At 51.3% G+C, this 22999-nt stretch overlaps 6 protein-coding genes and 1 pseudogene across 6 annotated transcripts; 3 read left to right on the top strand and 4 right to left on the bottom strand.

The window, feature by feature from the left end:
- Nucleotides 1–1147, bottom strand: SAPIO_CDS9498 (Uncharacterized protein; the record flags this gene model as incomplete). Its single annotated transcript, XM_016790876.1, has 3 exons — nt 1–274; nt 354–835; nt 911–1147. The coding sequence occupies 3 exons, from the start codon at nt 1145–1147 to the stop codon at nt 1–3; spliced, it is 993 nt and encodes a 330-aa protein (XP_016639386.1).
- A 498-nt stretch (nt 1148–1645) lies between these two features.
- Nucleotides 1646–2792, bottom strand: SAPIO_CDS9497 (Maleylacetate reductase; the record flags this gene model as incomplete). Its single annotated transcript, XM_016790875.1, has 2 exons — nt 1646–2193; nt 2267–2792. 2 exons carry the CDS (start codon nt 2790–2792, stop codon nt 1646–1648), a joined length of 1074 nt encoding a protein of 357 aa, XP_016639385.1.
- A 3762-nt stretch (nt 2793–6554) lies between these two features.
- On the bottom strand, nt 6555–8332 carry SAPIO_CDS9496 (uncharacterized protein; the record flags this gene model as incomplete). The annotated part of the gene is made up of 9 exons (XM_016790874.1): nt 6555–6585; nt 6655–6811; nt 6874–7136; nt 7209–7346; nt 7418–7455; nt 7512–7534; nt 7600–7731; nt 7799–7817; nt 8246–8332. 9 exons carry the CDS (start codon nt 8330–8332, stop codon nt 6555–6557), a joined length of 888 nt encoding a protein of 295 aa, XP_016639384.1.
- A 1017-nt stretch (nt 8333–9349) lies between these two features.
- SAPIO_CDS9495 (uncharacterized protein) lies at nt 9350–11853 on the bottom strand (the record flags this gene model as incomplete). The annotated part of the gene is made up of 3 exons (XM_016790873.1): nt 9350–11185; nt 11295–11725; nt 11793–11853. 3 exons carry the CDS (start codon nt 11851–11853, stop codon nt 9350–9352), a joined length of 2328 nt encoding a protein of 775 aa, XP_016639383.1.
- Nucleotides 11854–12888: 1035 nt separating this feature from the next.
- On the top strand, nt 12889–14427 carry SAPIO_CDS9494 (annotated as a pseudogene; the record flags this gene model as incomplete).
- A 1104-nt stretch (nt 14428–15531) lies between these two features.
- Nucleotides 15532–17022, top strand: SAPIO_CDS9493 (Aqualysin 1; the record flags this gene model as incomplete). Its single annotated transcript, XM_016790872.1, has 5 exons — nt 15532–15816; nt 15881–16066; nt 16147–16319; nt 16414–16759; nt 16828–17022. The coding sequence occupies 5 exons, from the start codon at nt 15532–15534 to the stop codon at nt 17020–17022; spliced, it is 1185 nt and encodes a 394-aa protein (XP_016639382.1).
- Nucleotides 17023–22032: 5010 nt separating this feature from the next.
- Nucleotides 22033–22998, top strand: SAPIO_CDS9492 (Uncharacterized protein; the record flags this gene model as incomplete). Its single annotated transcript, XM_016790871.1, has 4 exons — nt 22033–22451; nt 22516–22573; nt 22632–22867; nt 22938–22998. The coding sequence occupies 4 exons, from the start codon at nt 22033–22035 to the stop codon at nt 22996–22998; spliced, it is 774 nt and encodes a 257-aa protein (XP_016639381.1).
- Between the last annotated feature and the right edge of the window lies 1 nt (nt 22999).

Genomic DNA, 22999 nt, shown 5'->3' with positions numbered 1-22999 from the left:
TCAATCGAGCTCGGGCACAGGGAGTCCATCGAGGAACGTGACCTTCCTCCCTTGTGCCTTCATGGCCTCCGCAGCTCTCTGCTCTCTCAATGCCAGGGCTTCAGACTCCAGCACGAGAACGAAATCATATTCAATAAGTGCACATCCAACGTAGGCACCGTAATTCTCGGCAACTTCGCGGTCTTTCACCTCCTTCACGTCAACTACTAGGGAGTTCTTGACTCCAAAAACGGCGTCGGAATTCTCGTAAGGGTCATTTCGGACATACAGAGCCCTATTGAAAACATTAACGTGTCAATATTTAGTTCCTCTTGAGTCTTGGCGATGGGGTCCGGATCAGTTTAGACACTCACGTTATAAGCGGATCGTAGCCTTCCTTGTCAAATTTGAAATGCATGTGACTTGGGCGATATGGGTGTCGACCAAGGCGTCCCAGCAGCTTCCCCACAGGACCATCATGGGGAATAGGATAAGGAACTGGCACAATCGCCTTGAACCAAAAGAGCCCATCATCGTCGCTAGTCACAATTCCTCGCCCGTCAGGTCCGGTGCGGTCGGCATACTGCACGTCGTAGAACCCCTTGGAGTCCGTCTCCCACACATCTATTCTTACCCCGGAAATTGGTTTGCCAGAAGTATCGCGGACGCTACAGAGAACAAGACATGGCTGGCCATCCGGATCACCGGCAATAGATTCGCCGTTGGCTACCGAGTGAGCTTCGTGGGTGTGGAAAGGTCCAAGAACCGTTCCTTCAGTGGCACCTTCGGGTTTGGGGTGGTCCACAGAGTCAACGAGAAGAGAAACGCCTAAAATATCACTCAGGAGAATGAATTCCTGGTATCTGGTTAGTCTCCCTGCCATGGACTTGGGAAGGAATGAAATTTTTTCGCAAGAGGTTGTCATACTTACCTGGCGGACGTCAGTACATATCTGCCCAACGGCTGTGAGAAACTCAATGCCCGTCATCCACTCATCAGTGCTCAATCTCGTCTCCCTGACAAAGTCATGCAAATGCGTGACCAGTCTCTCGAGGAGGTACTTCAATCTTCGGTTCTGGCACGGGGAGTTCACTAGATGCACATTCGGTGTTATGTTGTCAATCGTCAAGTCCTTGAGCGACGGCGCCGTGACTTTTGTAGAACCCATGATGCAATGAATTAATAGTTAAGTGCTCTTCAAGACGTCAGTTCTGAAGAAGGCTCCGTTTTGTCGTCGGATGAAGGGAGTGAGAGAGCTTCACAAAGATCGGCGACATTGTCGATATATATATATATATATATATATATATATATATATATATCAGAGAGGACATTCAGATTCAAGTTCGGAGTTGATCTTGTCTCGCAAGCGCAGCGATTCCGGACCGGGATGAAACGGCGGAAAGTCGTCGGGGCCGAGGCCACATCGATGTCCGGTCTTCCGATGCGATGCGATACCCGTATCAGTCCACTAGCATCTTCCGCCATCGCCACATACCAAAGTCAGGAGACCGGCTTAACGGGTGGGGTTGTGATAATCGGTGGGAGGAAACTCGGATGGCAGCAGAGGACTACGTCAAATCTGAAACGGCCATGTACGAGTCTACGACTGACTTCACCTGCATAACATCAAACTAGTGTCTCTAAAACTTGCATTATTTCACACTCAAAGGTCTGCTTTCGCCTCGCTTCCTTCATAAGCTCTCTGGATCAACTCTTCAATCAGATCCTTTTCGATCTCTCTTGGATTCCAGTACGAATTGGCCACTGCCAGCTCGGCTGCCTTCTCCACATCATCCTGCTTGAGTCCAAAATCCTTCAATGCACGCCTCACCTTCAGTCTCGTCAGCAGCATATTGAGTCCCCGAATCGCATCCCCCTCACTGCCCGGAAATATAGCTGCCAACTCCTCCATGACCTCTGGGATCTTGGGTGCGTTGTACGCCAACGCGTGAGGAAGGATTATTGTATGCGTTTCGGCATGGGGCATGTTGAAGCTGCCACCTAAAGTATGGCAGAGCTTGTGATGGATTGACATCCCGACTGAGCCGAGGCAGAGCCCACACAGCCAGGAGCCATATTGAGCTGCTGAACGAGCGGCGAGGTTAGACGGGTCGTCGATGATGATGGGGAGTGATCCAACGAGGGCTTTGATGCCCTCTTTCGCAAGGAGAGAGATGATGGGATTGGCGTTCTGGGCGTAGAGAGCCTCAACTACGCCATATTATTATTCACATCCCGGTAGTAGACTCACGGACGTGATTGGGAAGAAACATTGTCAACTTACCAGCGTGTGCAATCGAATTGAGCCCACTTGTCACGCTCATATCAGCCGGCAGCGTCAAAGTCAAATCGACGTCGTAAATAACCGTGCCAGGCAGGATCTTTGGGTCACTCCTCGTCCTCTTCTGCCCGTCCGCTGTCTCCCCAAGAATAGGCGTCATTTCTGAACCTGCATAAGTCGTTGGGATGCAGATATGTGGTAAATTTGTACGGATACCAATTGCCTTTCCGAGGCCAATCGTGCTGCCTCCTCCCACTGAGATGATTGAATCTGCATTGATGGCTTGCGCATAGGCGAGTGCTTTCTCTGTTACCGAAGTTGGTGTGTGCATGGCGGCCTCAGTGAAAACGCCAGCGACTTTGCCATTGAGGCTCAGCTCTAGAGACTCGGCGAGGCTCGCCTGTTGGGGAGTTGAAAGAACAATTAGGGCTTTGAGATTCTGGCGAGCCAACTCCTCTGGGAGTTTCTTCACGCTGCCCTGGCCGAAGATCACTCGTGCCGGCGACGCATTATAGACGAAGCTTCGCATGATGATCAAGTGAATCCGATTCTCCCGGGTAGTCCGGCTCTCTTGGCAGTTGTCGTAAGATACTTCCAAAGTAGATGTAGAAATTAATTCACAAATTGTAGAAGCTCAGCACGCTACAGCTGTACGTATTAAGGAAATCCTCCAACTCAAACCCCAACGTTCCTGGTGCAGGGTAAACGAAAAGACGGCATTCGTCCGACGACGACCCCGCAATCTCCAATTCTCCAATCCTCCACATGCCGCACGGAATTCCGAGAGCCACACTCAATCCCGCATTTTCGGTGACGGACCATCCACCGCTGCAAAACAAAGGAGTGTCGGCCAATGACTAAGAAAAGTAGTGGAAGCTGGTTATGTCTGTCGCATCCTCGAGAGAGCTAGAACTTGTTGATTACCTCCGAAAAATTCTTTCCGCCGGTGAGCGAGCGTCTCTCCCTTGAGCCAAGATTCATTGAGATGGACGTATTTCACAAGCAGCTGTCAGCTGCTATTTGGCTGCAGGGCTAGTAGAGGACTGTGGGAGGCTGGGGGTAAAAGGAAATATAACGCCTAGTCTACAGGAGATTGCAAGGGGATCAGCGATTAGTGACGTTTAACACCGGACCTACCCTTGACCTTCCCGCCATCCTGTTCCCCTTCACTCCATGACACGACCATCCTTACAAAGCAGTAATAGTATTTAAAATAATCAACGGATATAGCTACTCGCCCGACCAGTTGTGTTATTAGCGCGGGCTTCGAATCAATGAGGTTGTCCTCAATGTTCATATCTCAACCGACTCAGCGTTCACGCAGACGGATCCGCAGCCGGTTCCTGGACCGAGCCCTTGGCCTCTTTGGGGATACAACAACAAAGCGCGGGACAACAACAAAACGCGCACATGAGAGCGACGAATGAGAACACCAGTATAATTGGCAGACCAATTGATAGGAATCAATCTATACTCCTGATCTGGACGCCGTCTTGGCGGGGGTTGGGGGGTTCTCTATCATATTTCCCATCGGGAATGACCTCGCCAGGGGTCCACGTCGGCACGAACATGGAACGAGTCAGCGTAGGTAGCTCTGGTGTCAGTGTCGACAAGTCGGACGCAGCCCAGGCTACAGCCCAAGGCTTGTGCATTAGGAGCGTCTGGTCGGAGCCCGCAGCTTTGGGCGATGCATCATCGCCTGCCTCATCGGTGAGAGTTGTACATCGATATTCCGTTAGCGCGTCAGTGTTCGGGTAGGTGTAGCCGCTAGATTTAGTAATTGGGTAATTTGGTTAGCAACTTCATTCCACACTGGCGAAGTAGCTCTATCCAAACAAGAAAAGTAACTGAATCAAGAACTAGACCAACAAACCTATTGCAACAAAAAGCTATTGTGCTACGGCCGCCGCTCCCACCATCCCAATACTCGCCGATGCCGTAGTATATCCAGCCGCTAGGACACACAGCCGGACTGAGTATGGCGCTCTCCCAGCCAGACGGGTAGCATGATGCGATGGGCTGGGACACCAGAGCGGGAATCGTGGTCCAGGTGCTATTGTAGATAGTGACACTGGTGGAACTCCAGTGGGATTCGCAGCCAGGTCGCTGCACAAATGAGGTGGTGAGGGCAAGAAAGGACGTGACTGTCTTGTGGACAGACGGTGTGATGCGAGATGCCATAACTCGGTTCGGGGCTGGGATTGCATGTATTAGCAAAAGGTGCCGGAATCTGGGGGTTACTAAACTTTGAGTGGGGTGTTGAATTATGAAGTTCCATTTTCCATGCAGTCCATGAGAATAGACATGCGAGAAGTATGGAGTCCCGAGCTCAACGATGTAGTTTATTCTATTGAATCTGGGGCAGGGCAATCAACACCAAAACGGAAAGATCCGTTGGAAGGATCTTGCTGCTCAGCCCCCTGCTCTGGTCAATGCACACCGTTCCTCAGGAAGCGACTCCCTGATGGAGTAACTGATCTCCGTCGGAGAGGCGGCGGTGGTATTGGTCATGAGCCCTGCTCTTGGCATCTGTATTCGACCATCTATGCTGTCCTTATGGCTTTGAGGCGCACGACAATGCAGTTGAAGAGATTGGCTGCCGTATTTCCACCTAATGTACTTCGGATTTGTGTTGATTAAAACAAGCCTTCCTCAGAAACGTACCACCCCTAAAGACTACTAAAATTTGAACAAATCCAACGTCAAATACGCCCTGGGTGCAACAGACTCATTGCTTGGGTGTGAGTGTGGTGCACAAATTCGGCTTGGGGTTGTATTTGGTGAAGTCATTCCTAGAGTGCCGCATGAGCTTGCCAGGGATGCACAACTATCTCCCAAGACGACCCGGATATCACAGCAAAACCCTTGCCGCTCGTGGCGGAACGAGGTAGTTATAGTAGTGTTAAACTCGATAGTGGAAACGAGTAGGCTTATCCTGGCATCAACCTGTTGAGATGCCGAGCTACTCAACTCAACAGAGTTGCATTCACCCAACTCCTAACGGCTTCCTAGACCTCTAGCAACTTGTCGTCTAAGGTCCTGGTAAATACACGAAGAGCCTGGGAAACTGTGGTATTTCCCTTGCGGACCTGAAGCAGCCGGTCTCCCTGGTTGGCACGATGCTGGAATGCTTCGACAAAATCGCTTATATTTATAACTATATTCTAACTGTCATCTAAGGCTCTCTACTTTAACTGCTTAGTATCTTAACATTTCTAGGTATATGCCGAATTATAGCAAACATATTCGAGAACTAAAAACTTTTACACAGGTAGAGGTCTACAGTATCGCCGGCTTGAAGACCCTCTTCTGAAATCGCTCCGAAGCCACCTTGAGCTCAAAGGACTGTATATCTCTCATGCCAACAGAATATCTAAAGTTAGCCAAGAGTGAAATTGGACGTCCCTGCGATACAACTCGGACAGTGGTGGTCACAGAGCGCCATCTATGGGTCACTTGAGAAGTTGGGACGATTCAACTGCTCCGGGATTGCGCGCAATGACAAAATCGAATACTTGTGAGGTGACACAATACAATTCATTGTGGTACCAAGTACACATACTTCGTGCACACAGGTGTACATGGGTCATGGGCTAACCCCGAAACTGTAGACCTTCCTCAAAACAGTCGAGACGCAACGAGGCTGAGGCGAGTGATTACCCATGAGCCCATGACCCACACTGGACCACCGGACCCACGGAAATCAATGATACTGATTTTTTTGTGACTTGTCGCCTGGGGGGGTCGCCCGCGCAAGTTGGATCGCCAAGTCTCAGATCAGATCGTACTGTGGGTATGATAGGGTGGATAAGGTGGGACGCTTCGTGTTTGGGTAGCACCGTTTCAGCGATTAATTTCGCCAATGTCGATCTGCAGGCAGCAGCCCTTCCACAAAGCTAGGAGATCAAATTAATCATTAAACTCTGCATCCAAACCAACCACCTGCCTTTTTGGAAACCCTCAGTTCCTTCTCTCGGCACTTGCGTACTAACCGTGAGTTGGCTTACACGGCGCGTCTTTCGACTCTGTCTTTATCTGTGATAGTGATGATTCGGCGTTGGACGCGAAGGGTCGTCAGACATGGTGGCATGTGGAGTTAGATCGAATATTGCATGATGAGAGTGGCCAAGTGGGAGAACGAAACGAGATATCCACTCCATAAATAGATTTAAAGGCTATTCTGTTGATGTACATTCAGACTGAATCTTGGCCGTCTTCTGTTCAATTTCGGGCGATTCTCCACAACGCGACGTCCCCACACGCGGTAGATGGACCTCAGGAAATATGCCCGTTATTCTGGTTTTTGACCATAGACGACAACACTGCGGAACGGCGAAAGTTAGGCTCAATAGTATCTAAGTATCTTGGGGGGTTTAGAGGATATTACTCACATGTGCCAGTATCCATGAACGCTCTTGTTTTTGAATTGCTTCCTCACATCGACCAAGAAAACTTCCAGCTCTTCCGCAGTCCATCCCAAGACACGCGTAAACAACGCGAGGCTGATGCCTTGGAGACCTTCCATGATATTCTCAAGAGTCCATGATCCTGTGAGATAAGATGTCAGAATTCACGTTTGCCCTTGCGAACAGATATGCCTCAAGTCTAACCTAGTTCCTTGTATTTGGGATCCTTGGGCCAGGAGTTCATCGGCCATTTGTATCTCGTCTCGGTGACGTTGACAAATCCTGCATCAATCAAATGTTTCTTATACCTAAAGGCTTCGTCCAGGGGCTTTCCGACGGATGCTGCTGCCTTACACAACAGCCTATTCCATTCAAAAACAGAATTTTCTGGAGTCAGCGTCTCATCGTCGCAATCGACCGGGTATGTGGCATCCATCAGCTCGACATAACCACCGGGGCGAACATTTCTGGATAGATGTTAGAGCATGGACCAGTCGATGGATAAACGAAAGGCCGAAGGGCGGGAGACGCAGTCTTACTGGTACGCCTGCTTCAAAAGCCGTGGCCAGTCAGTGATAGACCCGACCATTAGACGAAAATAGATAAAGTCGAATGGATCGTTATAGGCCCATGGTTCTTCGAGGTCATCGACAAAGAATGAAACGTTTGGGGGGACACTGGGAGTGTCAGTGTGCCTAAGTAACCGAAGTGCGACAGTTGGTCCCATTAGAGACAAGGTAGAACTGACAATGATGGTTGAATTGGGCTCAGATCAACGCCAATAACCTAATAGAGTGTCAGATTCGTATGGCTAAGATAAATAGAATTTTTGCAATACTCACCTGCGTTTCGGGGTGCTCGTCCGCTGGGTTCTGTTAACCATGGCGATCACAGCACGGCCAAATTTTCGAAGTTGCCCACGGGACATACCGAAATCCACTGCCCAGATTCCTGTTCCACAGCCGGCGTCCAGGACGCGGTTGAACGGCTTGCCATCCCTCCCAGCTGCGCAAAGGTACAATTTATTGTTTAGCGTGAGTAAGCACGAGTGGTGTTGAAGATCTGGTTAATTAGCATCAGCATTTTGAACAGATGTAGGCACTATAGACCCGATTACGGGTGTTCTTACCTAGCCGGTCGTTCTCAACCTATTGAATGGCAGAGTATCTCAACGTTAATCCATTGGCAATCTCAGAGGGGAAAGACCGACAAGTCTTGTCGCTGACTTAGAGAATTGGAAGAGTGATACCTCGTCGTTTGGAAGAACGTAGGCTGGACGATGCCGATGATGAGTCCCGGAAACGTGTGCCGCGTGTGAGGGGAAAATACTCACATCCGTCCTTATAAGCATGATACGATCGGCCATTTTCCGTGCGAAATTTCGCTATACTCGACGCTAGAGATGTATGGCTAACAAGGGACACCTGAATTTGATGAGCATCGTATTGCCAGGTTCGCCGCACTGAAAAACCTTACAACTCCGAGAGCAGAATCCACGTCCCCTTCGACACTCTTTTATCGTATTAGAAACCCACCAGAGAAGCATCCTTCAGTCATGCGTATTCCTTAAACTCACGGCAAAATTGGCATCGGCCTCGATTACTTCAGCATGTGTATCCGGGCTCGGCGGACGCAGCGGCTGTTTCGGGGGTGAATTCGACATCGGTTACAGCTCAGGGAGGCGAGTAAAAGTGCTCCGAGTTGAAGAAGCGTGGTAGATGCATCCGAGCGACCTCAGCGGAACTGTCCTCCATCTTATTTAAAGCCGAGCGAGGGAGACCCTGGGATATGAGGAACCCGTCTGCACGTTGGTGGAGTGGACATGGGTTGGGCCACCCGGAGCACGGACATCATCTGCTAGAACCCTGACGCACATCACAAACCCTTTGTAGTTACACGAGAGAACCCTCCCCTCCCCCCTATTAGTTTTCTGTCATGCCACCTCCACGCCAGCACCTCAGAATTGACCAACATTAGCTCGCACGCTAGCTACCGGGATCTAAGCCTTGTCTGCAACCCCAACGCTAGGGGCTTTCAGGTACCATCGAGAAGGTCCGGTGGCACCGGAGCAAATATCCCTCGGTAGGCTACAAGGGCATGCACTACAACCGGCAAGTTTGGCGAGCCACCCCCCAATAGCGAGGCGGCGGAATTGTTTTCCGAGCAGATCCGCTCAGCATTTCCTGCAAAACTCGTACCATTGCTAGCTCCTGCCCGGAGTGGGATTCTTGGCAGAGGTGATGACGTGTATTGGTGCAAATTCGGACTCCGAAAGGCTCGGCTGCAGCCAACGTATTCAGTCTGTCTGCCACCTTCCCATAATAATAATTGTTAGGGCAGCGTGGGATGAAGCGGAGACACAAATATGCAAGTTGGGGGAAGGGGGTACGAAGTAGGTGACAGGTTTGTTAGTTCGGTCATCGCTAGCCAGTTCCACCCATGAAAGCATGAGTGCTCATGATCATGGTAATGGCCTTTACCGAGACGGTAGCTCGGCGTGAGCGATATATGGAGGTACAGGAGGTCTATTCGATGGAAAATGAGACTGTCTAGTGAGTTGATGACTCTTATGTCATATGGAGAGAAAGAAAAAGGAAAATAATCAATTCTCCTACACTGGGACCTCGCCGACTCCGTGTCTGGGGCGTAATACAGAAAAAAAGAAATCTATGAGACAAATTCATGCCGCAGCTGCCGTCTCGAGCGCTCTCTTCTCCAACGCCCAAGTATACGTCTGCGCCGGATCGATACCGTCTCCGTTGCACCCTGAGCCTACATACACGTTCGAACCACGGCTAGGCAACAGGAGATTCGAGCACATGGGCAACGAATTCGTTGGCGTAGGCATAGGCGGTGATGGAGGTGGAGGCGGATCTCCTCCGCCAGCATCACCTCCTCCTGAACCGGCGTCTCCGTCCGACCCTCCCGGTGCTTTCAACAAATTACCCGGATCGATAACGTCTTTATTATCCACTGGGTAGCCCTGCGCGCGGATGATGTCGTCGATGTTAGCAGGGCATGTGTCTCGTTTAGAGGGCCCAGCCGGCGGTGCAGCAGGAGCGGCGTCTTTCCAGATAGCAGGGCCATGGGCCAGTCCTGGAGGAACGAGGAGCCTAACTGCCCGGAATGTGTCGCATCCCCCGCCGTCGAGCCTCCTCACATGCTTCGGAACATACTCATAGACGGCGAGACCGTGCTCCTGGCCTTCGACTGTGTTGACGACTTGTTTCATGTTAGGGATGAGTGGATAAAGTGACACTTGGAATCGCAACAAATTGTGGAATTCCTCCGGAATGACGGCCTTTACAGCATCGGCGATCGGATCCATCCGGTGATAATACCAAGCATCAACGTCGGGACGACCCTCTCGGGGTGGAGGTATGATCGGAGTGCCGTCTTCCATTTTGCGATCGGGCAACCACATCGGCGTAAAAGCCCATACATGGATGATTTGGGGCGGTGCTCCGCCATCGGGATCCCTGCCGAAATATTTTGGCACGGCGTCTTTAAGACCAGGGTACCCATTTCCCGCATTCCCATCCTTGATAAACGGAAGAGTTATTTGCTCGAAGCCGGCGTCAATGTACATGTGCTCCCGTTCCCAAAAGTGAGCTTGCCAGACTCCACGATCCGAGAAAACGAAGAGCGACGTGCACCCCCACGACGGCCCGGCGCCGCTCTTGTAGGGGTAGTCGAGGCCCTTGTGGTCGAGCATCCGAGACGACGGGACAGCCCCCATACTCCCTCCGGCGTTACCCGCTCCGTTTCCGACGATGAAACTCCTGGCAGCACGGAACCACTCGACGCGCCCGCCCGGGAAAGCATTGGGGTCGTTGAAGTCATCGGTAAGGGATGGGTTGGTCTGCTTCACGGGAGGATTACCTGCCCGCTTCTGCAGACTTCGTTTCTCGTTGAACTTGACAATGTCGGGTGAGCTGCGACCGAGAACTGGCGTTGCCACCGGCAGCGGGGGAGCCGTTCGGGCCTTTAGGGCGCATGCGGCACCGCAGCCAGCAGGGTCACAAAAGTCACCGCCGGTAAGGGTCGTAGAGGTTGTCGACGTTGTACTTGTAGTTCCCGTGACTGTGCATGATTCGACGGGCTCGGCCGTGCACTCGATCTTGCTTTGGTCTTCTTCACATGATGTCGTAACCGATAAGGTCGGATGCGGGAAGATTTTGCATGTCTGTGTGCACGATACTGTCTGCTCACAGTTCTTGTCATCTTTATCCTTGTCGGGGTCATTGGGGTCATTGGGGTCCGGAGTATTCGGGCCTTTGGGATTATTCGGATCCGGGTTATTCGGGTCTGTGGGATTGTTGGGATCATTAGGATTCCCACCACCACCACCACCTCCTCCTCCTCCACCACCACCACCTCCGCCACCAGGGGGAACAATCACCACTACACCATCGTCCGATGTTGTAGTAGATGTGATAGTTGGCTCTGCTGGCGGGGGACCACCCGCATCCGGCTTGTCGGTGGTCGGCGGTGGCAAGGCGGCTGGATCGGGTGTCTTCACGGGGAAAGTTAGCGTTGGCTATCTGCTTGGAGATTGAAAAATGTTGGAGGAAGATAAGGTGACCGAGGGCAAAATATTGAAAGTCTCGCTCTACCGGACATACCTGTGGCCAAGGAAAGCCGCTAACCCCCGCGCCGTTCTGGTTCTCGCACTTTTGTACTGGGATTTGGCAGTCCGGGTTGCACAGATCGCCGACGCACACCCACCCTGGGACCTGCGTCGTAGTTGGAGCTCCGTTAACAACGGTAGTGATGGGAACCTCTGAGGAGACCCAAGTCACAGCGGCGGTGGGCGGTTGGTCTCCTGGATTTGCTGGTACTCCCGTAACCGTGACCACAGTCTGGCCAGGTGGTGGTGGTCCTGGTCCTGGGTCCAGAGGTGGCATGACAGGAGGCGAATCGGTTGGGTCTACCGGGATCGGAATACAACCTGGTATCCCGCCAAACGCATCGGTTGGGATAACGCATCTCTTGCCGACAACGACAGTCCTTCGGCGGACTTCTGTGATGAACTGAGAGCCATCTCGCCCTTCATCTAGTATTAGGGTGTCATGTTTAGTATACGGGCTAGGTTGGGATCGTTTGGGACAGGATAGGCTTACCGTCTGCACAAGCAGGAAGGATTAGATTGAGGGCGATAACGCCCCAGATCAGGGGACGCATCGTGGAAGAAACTTGAACTTATGTGCGTTTGTGGACTGATAAGTGTAAATTGAAGTTGAGGCCGTTTACCGACTGTCTGTTTAACTTGGTTTTGGCATATCATTAAACTCTTTGTAGGACTCGCGAAGACGCTCTTATTTATATTCTGCATTGATTGCGATGGTACCTGGACCTCAACGAGATATTATCTCCGTGTGTTTCTATAAATGGCGAATGGACAACATAGTTTCGCTTCTTCTTGCTTCAGACACCCACCCCTAGGTCCACAAGGAATCGCAGGATCATCTTCTACGCAATTGAGCCTGCTATTTTTGAATACTATCAGCTTACTGGTGTCGGCAGCTCGAGATGCCGAATTATAATTAGATGTTGTGAAATGCTGTAGTTCGTCCGTGGTGGCCCACAACTTGGGAGGATCACTCTTGCGTGTATAGGGGCTAAGTTTTCGGGGGCTAAGATATCGGGGGCCAAATTCCAAGTTTACTGACGACCGAACAGACTGATGCTTTTTGAGGACTTCGACTCCGAGAATCCTCTGGCTGGAGTAGCAGTGACACACTGGCACAGTGGCTATTTTCACCTTACATCCAGAAAAAAATCAATCATTAACTGCGAGGCGCTGACACTGCCGAGGGCAGGACGCCTGCCAATAGTTTCGTCGGGGCTAGCGACATAACGCCACTCGGAAGCAGGGGCGCATGCTGGCGAAGTCCAATCGGGAATTAACTGTTCACTGGAGCTGGAGTTAAAGTTAGCTCCCGTCCCGATCCTTCCTCCCAGTGGAGGCTGAGCCCCCTTGGTGGCGGAGCAGTGACATTCCAAATTACTGTCACTGGGGAAGTCTTCGCTAGACGCCTCTTTTTTTTTTTTTTTCTTTCTTTTTATCGCGGTCATGCACATACACACACATCTTAGCCGCCAGGCACTGCCTTTCCCTTTCCGCTCAACAACATTTAGCGCGTTCGAAGAGAGTACTCGGTCTATCAACATCAACATTGAGCGTCTCTCTATTGCGTTACAATCACCAAGAACAACATGGAATCCCTTCTATTCGAACTACCACCAGAGCTCATCGCTGAGATATGCCAGCACTTGACACTTCCTACAGTCGCATCCTGCCGCCTCGTGTCGAGGAGGGCCAGGCATGCATTTACCCCCGAGTTTCTTCTCTATATAGCGGAAGATCAGAGCTTCGATCTCACTCTAGACGGTTTCTGGAAACTGCATATCGTCTCATCCAGCCGTGATCTCCGCCGCGTTGTGCGCAACATTCACCTGGTGTGCCCTTATTATCACGAAATGCCAGGCGAACAGGGCCTAGAAACAACATTCCCGAGTTATCTGGACCCGGGAGACGAGCCCTTTGTTCGCGAACCGCGTCAACTTCTCCCAGAAAGGGAACGGAAATGGATGGATGACCGGCAAGCAGAGCAATACGCCTTTGCCGGGTCGTCGATGGCTGATGCGCTGTCCTGGATCTTTCGCCGGTTTGGGCAGCTCCAGGAGCTAAAACTTGAGGCGACCGTTATCCTGGGCGAGGGGAAAAGATTCAATCCAGATAGAGTGCAGCATCTCGCATGGCGCGAGCTGTGGTCGAGGGCTATCCAAGCTTACCGGGTGGTCCTCGCCGCTCTTGCCCGCTCACAGGTCCAAGTTTCTAACCTATCCATCTTCTCGGACACGAAATTATGCAGCATTCCGACAAACGAGGCCGCAGCAGTCCTACCTATGTTGAAACACGAAGGATTCAACCCCATTGGTGTGTATATTCGGAGCCTGTCTATCAGCGTCGCCACGACTGTCGAGCCGTGGAGGCCCTTGCACCAGACAGAAGTGGAGGGCGTAGACGACGACTTTTACGATATTTTCGATATCTCTGGTGGCCGAAAGCTCCCCATCTACGACCCAGCTATTGACGCCAATGCCGACTTCGAGGGGTTTGCTCGGCTAATCGCGTGCATGCCTAACCTCGAATCGCTTTCCCTCCATCTCTATCGCACTTGGAAAGAGGATCCTCAGTGGGCAATTGAGAACATCCCATACCAGGCACTTCTCCCCTCCCTTTTACGAACGGCATCACTCCGCCACCTGAAATATCTTTCGCTCAATGGCATCGCAACATGTCCAGAGGTAGTTCGAGACATACGGCCACACTGCCCAGATCTGGAGGAATTAACTCTGCGTAATATGTTCATCACGAGCGGGTTATGGGACTACGCGCTGGAGCAAATCGTCACGACACAGCCGCCGCTAAAGCGCCTCCGCCTGTCCAACTTGTGGCGCATGCCTGCAGATGAGAGTTTATTCCCTGCTTGTACAAATCTCGAGTCGCCGAGTAGGAGATTGACCCAGCAGGACTACCACGACCTCGCGCTGGGACGTGCATCGGCGGAACGTCAACACTATGCCATGAAGGACGCGATGGAGTGGCATACAAGGGAGTTCGGAGCGGAAGAACTGCAGGGGGGTCACCTAGATTTTGATGCCGGACGAGCAGGGGGCATGACAATGGCAAATTACGCAGATTTTACTTGGATGCTTACCACAGCACTCGAATGCGGCCCGCCGAAGTGAAGTTGGACTTGGGAATGTCCAGATGGATTTTGGCGGTCCTATCATACAAAGCAGAACGGCCTAGCGTAGGGCACACGATGGTCATTGGAACCTGTTACAATTTGAATTTGTTAAAATTGTAAGTTTCCTCGAAGCTTGCGTAAATGTCGTGAACAATTCCTTCGGATAGCGCTTTCGAAATGCCTACCGCTCAACTCTCATCTCATTCCCCCTGTATTATCTCAGTAGATCCATATGTAGACGTATTAGATGCAGAGACACCTTGATCCCTTTGAACTTCCGAATCATTATGTAATGTTGATAAAATTGTTGATGATAGCTGATGGGGTTATTTTGGGTGTGGTCATTTATAGTCTTCATTTATTCTCGACCCGTCAGCTTGCAAGCAATACCGGATAAGGAAGGTTGGCCAAGACTCGGGATGGTGCCACGCGAGCATTCTTCAAAACACCTTCTTCATCAAGATACTCTGCGGGTTGCACCCGGGAACCTTTGCGGATAACATGATCGCACGTCATGGCCATACGTCCACCTTACGTCCCGGTATATCAATGCCGTCAAGAGAACTGCCTTGTCCAAGTCCTCGGCAAGATAGCCAGGCGAAGTGTTCCATGGGTCATGGTGCCGGGAATACCTCCTGACTAAACCGGGAAGTCAAGGCATATACCAGTATGCCATTTCTATCTGGTGGATGGCATGCCGATGCCCCCTCCGGAAACATTGCTACTTAATCGTGATTTTCAGCGATTTGACGCAACTAACTGGGCCCGAAATCTCGGATACCCGGCATTTCTGCTCACGACGTCTCTACAGTTGTGGCTGCATGGCGATCTAGATTTCCCAGCTAATTGCATACAAGTGAAGAATGTGTATCCACGGAGTCCTTCGACTTGCCTTGCGAGGAAGGTGTTTGGGGTCCCGCTCATAAGAAGACGTGAAAGAGGCTTGGAGACGTCCAGATGTCCAGAGATAGTGTTTTCGATGGAAAAAAATAAATAGAGCATCGATCTTCCAGAGATTAACTATCGTCGATTAATCTCGCCTTTATTCAGACGTTTCAGTAAGATCATAATTAAAAAAAAAAATTGACTCCTCATCTGGAAAATGCGTGCCACTCCCAGTTATCTTTTGGCCTTGCCTTTGGCGCTCGCCAGACCGAGCCATGTGGCGCGTACCGATCCAGCGCCGCTTCTTCAGCCCCTGGATGCGCCAGTCATACCTGGACAGTATATCGTCAAGATCAAGGATGACGCTCCCAGTGTTGCTCTCGAGGGCGTCATTGACATTCTCAGCGGTCCTCCCGATCATATCTACCGGGCTAAGGGCTTCAGTGGATTTGCAGCCAAACTTGACGACGCGACTCTCAGTTCTCTGCAGAACGACCCAAACGTACGTACATGATGGACCCTAGCTTGATAACACCAGTCATCTGACGAGGATTTTGGGTGTCTAGGTTGAGTACATCGAGCAGGACGCAATCATCACTCTCGACTCGTACGTCACGGAGGCGAATGCGACCTGGGGAATCTCCCGCATTTCCCAGGCAGCACCGGGAATCAGCGACTACATCTATGACGACAGCGCTGGCGCCGGGACTTGTGCCTATGTAATCGATACCGGTATCTACACGGCCCATTCTGTATGTCTTCCGAAGCCACCCTGGCGCCAGCGTATGAGCTTCCCTACCGTCGGCTGACAACTGACAACACACATTTTTAGCAATTTGAGGGTCGCGCCACTTGGCTTGCAAACTTTGTAGATAGCATCGATGATGACCAGAATGGCCACGGGACTCATGTTTCCGGAACCATTGGCTCCGCCCTTTACGGCGTTGCAAAGCAAACGAAGTTGTACGCTGTCAAGGTCTTGAACGCAGGCGGATCTGGTACTACGTGAGTGGTTTTCACGATACGCGTCTTTCCCAACATTACATACATGTTTTCATGTGATGCTGGGGCCAATCCACTAATAATCCGCACCTCCTAGATCTGGTGTGATCGCCGGGATTGATTTCGTTAACAGCGATTCCCAAACCCGCGACTGCGCCAACGGCACCGTTGCCAACATGTCTCTCGGCGGTGGTCGTTCAACTTCCATCAACAGCGCCGCAGCAGCGGTTGTGAATGCCGGTGTCTTCCTTGCTGTTGCCGCTGGAAACAGCAACGCCGATGCGCAGAACTACTCGCCCGCCTCAGAGCCGTCAGTGACCACTGTCGGGTCGACAACCTCGGCGGATGCCAGATCCAGTTTCTCAAATTACGGTTCTGTTGTCGACATCTTCGCTCCAGGAACGGATATCCTGAGCACTTGGATCGGCGGAACGGAGGCTACTGTGAGTGACCTCCCAGGAATTACCATTCTCTTTTTCTTGTCAAGGATTGAGACTGACGACGGGCATAGAACATTATTTCTGGGACTTCCATGGCAACGCCTCACATTACCGGGCTTGGAGCTTACCTCTTGACTCTCTTTGGCCAGAAGAGCCCCTCGGAGCTGCGTGATTTTATCCAAAGTCTGGCGGCCAAGGATGTTATATCGGGTATTCCAAGCGGAACTGTCAATTTGCTGGCCTTTAACGGCCGCCCGTCTGAATAGGTAGATCTGGGGTTGTGAGAAGCAGAATCCGATCGGCCAATCTTCTGCACTTAGACAGGCATCTTGTCATTGTTCTACCTGTATTTCCCACCATGTCATTTCGGCGTTGTTAATAGCAAACCTCCCCATGACCCCTACACATAACGTGAAGCTAGTCCTCGAAAGTGATATCAGTATACGGGCAGTCAGTTATTCGCAGACTCGACTCTGAACTCGGAGATCTATCTGGTGAGGAAGGAGCGACCGCAACGGCCTCCGGAGGAAGGAAAGACCCAACACCCTTCACGCGAGGAAGGAACCACCTGGCCCACGCCGCCACACCGAGCAAACCATTGAGCACGTGATAAATTCCAGTGCCATCAAGGGATCCGCAAGGCTGGGTAGGCTGGTTAAGCTCACTTCCCCTGGCAGCTGGTTAAAAGCGCTCGAGGTGTTCCCGGTTCGACCCCAGGTTGGGCCGTCGATGTCATCGAGCTTTTCATGGAAAGCTTGGCACCGCGGGTTCCGACTTTTTTTTCCCTACTCTTCTTTTGTTTTTGATTTTTTTTCTCCTATTTTCCATTTTTTTTTATTTATTTTCTATCTTTCATTTCGGTCGTTTATTTCCCCATCGTTGCTACCTGTGCAGGTGCTTTTGTATAAATGGGGGCTTGAAACCGTCGCTTGACATGGCGAGATCGATGGCATTTTGGGATTGTCTCTTTCAGGGGATTCGCTTCAAACGTGCTGGCTTCCATTACCTTTAGTCGGGTCCCTCGCAGGCCACACACGCCTGGTGGGCTAATCTTCGCTATCATGAGCAACGGGGGAACAAGCACCTCGAGCCATACTCGTCCCCTATTTACGATCCGGGGGAAGAGCGAAAGTGTCTCACCCGGTGCGGGCTCTACAGGGTATGGGTGATAGTGCAGGCAGTGCTGTCGGCGATATCAAAGTACCGGAAATGCCATTGTTAGGTCATAGTCATTTGGGTTCGTCGATTCGGTGGCCGGAAGGGTTGGTTCGTGGAGGCACTGAGCCGGTATCAGGGCAGAGAACGAAGCAGATATTGTACCCCATCGCCATGTGTTGCGAATCTTATCCTTCGTCGTCTCGCCGAGTGATCGGAGTGAAAAGCGGAATCAACTATACGCGGAAATTGTCAGAAGACGAATACATTGCGAGCCGGCAGACAGAAGAAAGGTGTCGTCGAGTATTCTCGGATCATAATAAAGGGCGAAACCAATGCCCATAATTCTCAGCAGCGAAATCAGTTCGGCGAGTGAAATTTGAGATAATCATCGGAGTGGCAAAGCAAACAACATTTGAAGACGAAAACACACCAAACTTACCTTAGTGATATAGAAGATATGAAGCTCTTCAAGAGAGCGCCCCGATCAGATTTGTTCTGAAAGGGAGCATGATCCAGGCGACCCAAGGACAGAGATGCGATGGCTCTTTTATATCGATGGACGAAAACTGCAAGCACAAGCAAGGAAACGGATTCAACCGGTTTCCTGTCTTGGATAACTTAACGAGATACTTTCGTGTTCACTCAGAATCTCTTGGCGTTGAGGTCACGGAAGTACGTACTTGCGTGTTTGCCGGATTGAGTCACTCGCCGATGCATCCCTGGTGGACACGGGTGATTTTGTGGAACTTTTGGAGATGGTGCTCCATTCCCCGTCTTGAGAGGTTCTGGGTGATCGATTCGTGTTTGATGATCTATGAAGCACACTTCATCCAATAGGAGCCCGAGATATTCTATTCCAACTTGGTTTTTAGAACATTTGGTCGTTTCTTCTTGCTGAGGTTTGCCCCTGCTAGAGATGCGCCGTCCACACACGAAGGCAGCCTCTTGAGACGGTTGCCAACGCAACAGGCTTAGTGATTTGAACAAGTCTGCAGGGTCGTCCCCTAAAAGCAGTCAAGTAAGTCCGAAGTCGAAGGCTGCAAGTTTCGAAGAGTGTGGATGAACCAGCGTTGCAGATTAAATGACATGGGGACAGACGGCTTTTGCTTCAGGGTCGACCCGTTGCTCCACAAATCTGGCAGTGGACCATGTTGATGGCTGGAGACGGTTTAGCTGAAGATGATCTCTATGCCCAACGTCAGCTTCCTCCATCTAGCATGGAATGCGTGAAGACCGGAAAGCAGTGAAGTAACCGGCGTAATTTTCCGCCGAGTCCCAGCGACAAGAGCTAGCAAGAGCCAACCTCTCCCTTACTGAAACGCAGGATTCCCTGATTATTTCTTTTTTCCTCTCTTTTTTTGTGACGATAAATTTCCGGACAAAGAACATTCTCCACCCATGCGCCAAACCCTGGTTGACCCTCGTCAAGGCGCCCACCATGATGGAAAGCTCGGTGGAGAACCACGGATCAAAATATCTGAGAGAATAAGGATATATCACCCTTGGCTATTTCCTCGGCACTACTAAGGCCCATTCTCGGGTTCGCTGCTCGCAGCGGCCCACTCAATGGGTTTCCCGACGACAAACATCGGGCCGCTCACAGAAGTGTTCACGCCACCCAGCGACTGCAGCCAACTCCGCATCAACATCCGAACCAACAACGATGGCTACTTTGCCGACTCGGGTCGAAGATGCAAGGCACTCGGACTAGAAGGAGAGACGCTCGTTTTTTATGCAGCAGAATCCTGCTATCCAGGAAATTATGGTTCGTATATCAATAGCGGCGACGGCGCTTTTGTTTCTACCCTAGCCGTGTTCTCGCCGAGCTCTGTATGTCCCTTGGGGTATGAGCCCGCGTGCACGATTGAACGGCACGAAGGGGATCCTCCACCGAAATCACGTTTCCTGACGACGGCTGAGTGGGCGGTATGGAAACGCTGAAATATGACCAGACGGCCATCGGCTGTTGCCCGAGGTACACAGAACTCGCCAAAACCGCCGATCCGCTCTCGAGCAAGGAGGCCCTGTTGCTGGGAGACATGGCTGATATAGCGATTTATATTTTAGTGGTTACACCTGCGCCGACGACGATACACTCCGATGCACCTCTGACGCTACAGTAGGAAACGTGATTGTAGGTAAATCGTACATCTTCCGCTGCCTCGCCACTCCGACGGCGATCACGGTTGAAAATGCACAGACTCAAGCTATCGCATCTGCGCACAGGCTGTTCTTGATCCAGGGAACTGGCCGCCCGGTGCCAGGACCCCAACTCCCTCGCCTTCTCCCGATTCCGATGGAATGTCCTACACAGCGAAACGGCAACTTGCGTTATTTTAGTTACATTCTGTGCTGCTTGCTGCGTAAGGAGGAGAAAGAAACGATCCCCGACCCGGACACTAGGTCCTCTACCCGCCGGCGATGCGGGTGGAGGCGCTAGGAGGGTTGATCCTGCATCTGAGAGCCTCGTGGCCGACCAGGCAGGATTTGATATCCAGGGAGAAGCTCCACCATCATATGAAGAAGCGATCCAGCTTAACACTCGCTCGAAAATACTGGGACGGGCAGAGCCGGCCGGCAGTAGCTCAATGACCCCAGGGCGTTCTACAAACTAAGGACTAGAAGTATTCTGCGAGGGACGCGGCGCGGGTCTGGGGCACACTATCTTGTCCCCGTACGTGTCGTTTTATTTTACTATGTTTCCAATACCCTTACACTTTGACCCATGATCTCTGCACGAAGATTCATCCTACACTTCGTTTCCGCTGACAGGCTAAGACTCGGCTGCCGTCCAATCCCTTTGTTCGCCCGAAGCGGCCGAGAGACTGAGAGACCGCAATACTCGAAGTGGTACGATTAGACACCTATAAACATTCGTTTATCTCCCGGGTTAGGTCTCCTTCCCATGGGAATCCTATATGATATATTTCAAACATACTCCTTGGTCAACAATCCGTCAACAATCCTTCCCCGGTTACCTTAGCATGGCTCTCTCTGGTATACCTTCTATCCCGTAACTCGATCCTTCTCCGTGTCCACTTCCGTCTTCACCTTGCCGTAGACGTTGAGAAGCGCAGTAGCGTGATACTCCCAATACCCCACGCGCAATGTGACGTGGTGTATTGGGAGTATTCCAAAGGTGAGGAGCAGGGACTACTCAGTTGGAATTTTTGTCGTTCGACTCAACGGTAATTATTAGGTCTTTCATACCAACCTCGTGACGGAGGGTGACACAGTACTCGGGGAAATCCTAATTCGCGGCGACGTGCAGAATTAAAAATAGCAAAGGGAGAGAGCCTCCCTCATGTACTTTAGACGGTTGGCGAGAGCAATAGCAAGATCGGGCGATCCTTTGGAAGGAGTTCCTAGGATAATCGCACCTTAGTCCTGTTTCCTTGGGTGTGTATCGTCGGAATTACAAGTCATTACCGCGGCCAGATCCTCGTTAGGTTCGGACTCATACTGGTTCCTTATCCAGAAGATGGTTTGCCTCTTCACTCCAACAGCCGTGCTGCGACAAACTTCTCATTCAAGTCTCGACTCCGTCTCAGGGACACGAGCACGAACGTTAATTTTATCGGGGGGGAATTGCACACGGACAGTCAACCCAAACTCCTAAAATGGAGACGCAAATGGCACTTGGAGTTACCCCACAATTCTGTCTCTGGTGGGATAAACCGCTCGGCAGCAGTCAGAAGTAGGCCCTGTTCGTCAGCAGCTGGCAATATCGAAAGTTTGGCAATATTACACAACGGCAACTTGTGCTCTGCACTAGTGCCTCGGCATCCTTATACCTGTCTGAGACACTCACTGAGGACATTTAATGCACACACCCACCATTCTAATGCCTCAATGTCTTGCATTTTCCAAAAATGAGCGCACTTCACATCCGAGCTTCTGATAACCTTATCGCAGGCCGCCTAGCCCTGGTAACTGGATCAAGGTTAGTCCTGACATTTATCCAGAGAACGAGCCGTGATGGATTCTATTTGCTGACGGACAGGCAGCGGCGGTATCGGTTCTGCATGCGCAAGAGCCCTGGCTGCCGACGGTTGTGATGTTGTGCTCCATTATTCTTCTAGCCCAGTATGATGGCACCCGATCATTAGGAGCCGAACATGCGGGTTAACGCCATATTACAGGAGAAAGCGGAGTCCCTCGCCAACCAACTCCGGACCGAGTACCCCTCTCAGTTGTTCGTAACGGCAAGGGCCGATTTCTCTCGTCGCGACTCCACCAGGGCACTCGTGCCAAACATTCTACAGCGGGAAGATGTCGCCGAGAAGCACAAGACGATATCGATCCTCGTCGCGAATGCTGGCCTAGCGCGTCGTATCCGAGACATCAACGACATTGACGAAGCAGCCTGGGACGATGTGATTGAAGTGAACTCTCGGAGCCAGTTCGTGATTGTCAAAGCTTGTTTGACCGGGATGAGGGGCCAAGGATGGGGCAGAGTGATTCTGATCGGCAGCATCTCGAGCCGTGGGGGCGGCATAAACGGTTGTCATTATGCTGCATCCAAAGGCGCTCTAAGGTTTGTCCTCAATAACCTTGTCGGAATCCAATGTTCACAGGATCCTTGCTAAACGATACCGAAGCTCAATGGGCCTGAACCTAGCCACGCTGCTAGCTCCCGAAGGCATCACGGTTAACACGGTAGGGCGAACGAAGCCTCTGTCCTGAGCCATTTGACATGGAAACTGATTCGGCTTAGGTGCTACCTGCAATGATTGGAAATACCGGCATGATTCCGACACCGAAGTCGAAGTATGCGTTCGGTATCCCCCCGTGTGTAGACTTGACGCAGGCTGATCCTGGATCTAGGACGTGGTCGGGTAATAGCGAAGAGCTCGAAGATCTCAAGGCAGCGGACCTCGGACTCGCCATCGCCGCCAAGATACCTATGCATCGGTTAGGAGAACCAGAAGAGGTCTCTAATGTTGTCTCCATGTTCGTGAATAATAATTCTACTCTCCCACCCCTATAAAAAAGCCATCGAGACTGACTTGTTCCTGGCTAGGCTGGCAAAGACGGGATACATGACTGGGCAGGAGATTATATTAGCGGGAGGCTTGAAATAAG

This window comes from Scedosporium apiospermum, assembly GCF_000732125.1.
Source record: "Scedosporium apiospermum strain IHEM 14462 chromosome Unknown SEQ_SAPIO_0143, whole genome shotgun sequence".
Classification (NCBI taxonomy): Eukaryota; Fungi; Ascomycota; class Sordariomycetes; order Microascales; family Microascaceae; genus Scedosporium; species Scedosporium apiospermum.
The sequence above is the reverse complement of the archived record's forward strand: the minus strand, read 5'-3'. Positions and strand labels throughout refer to the sequence as shown.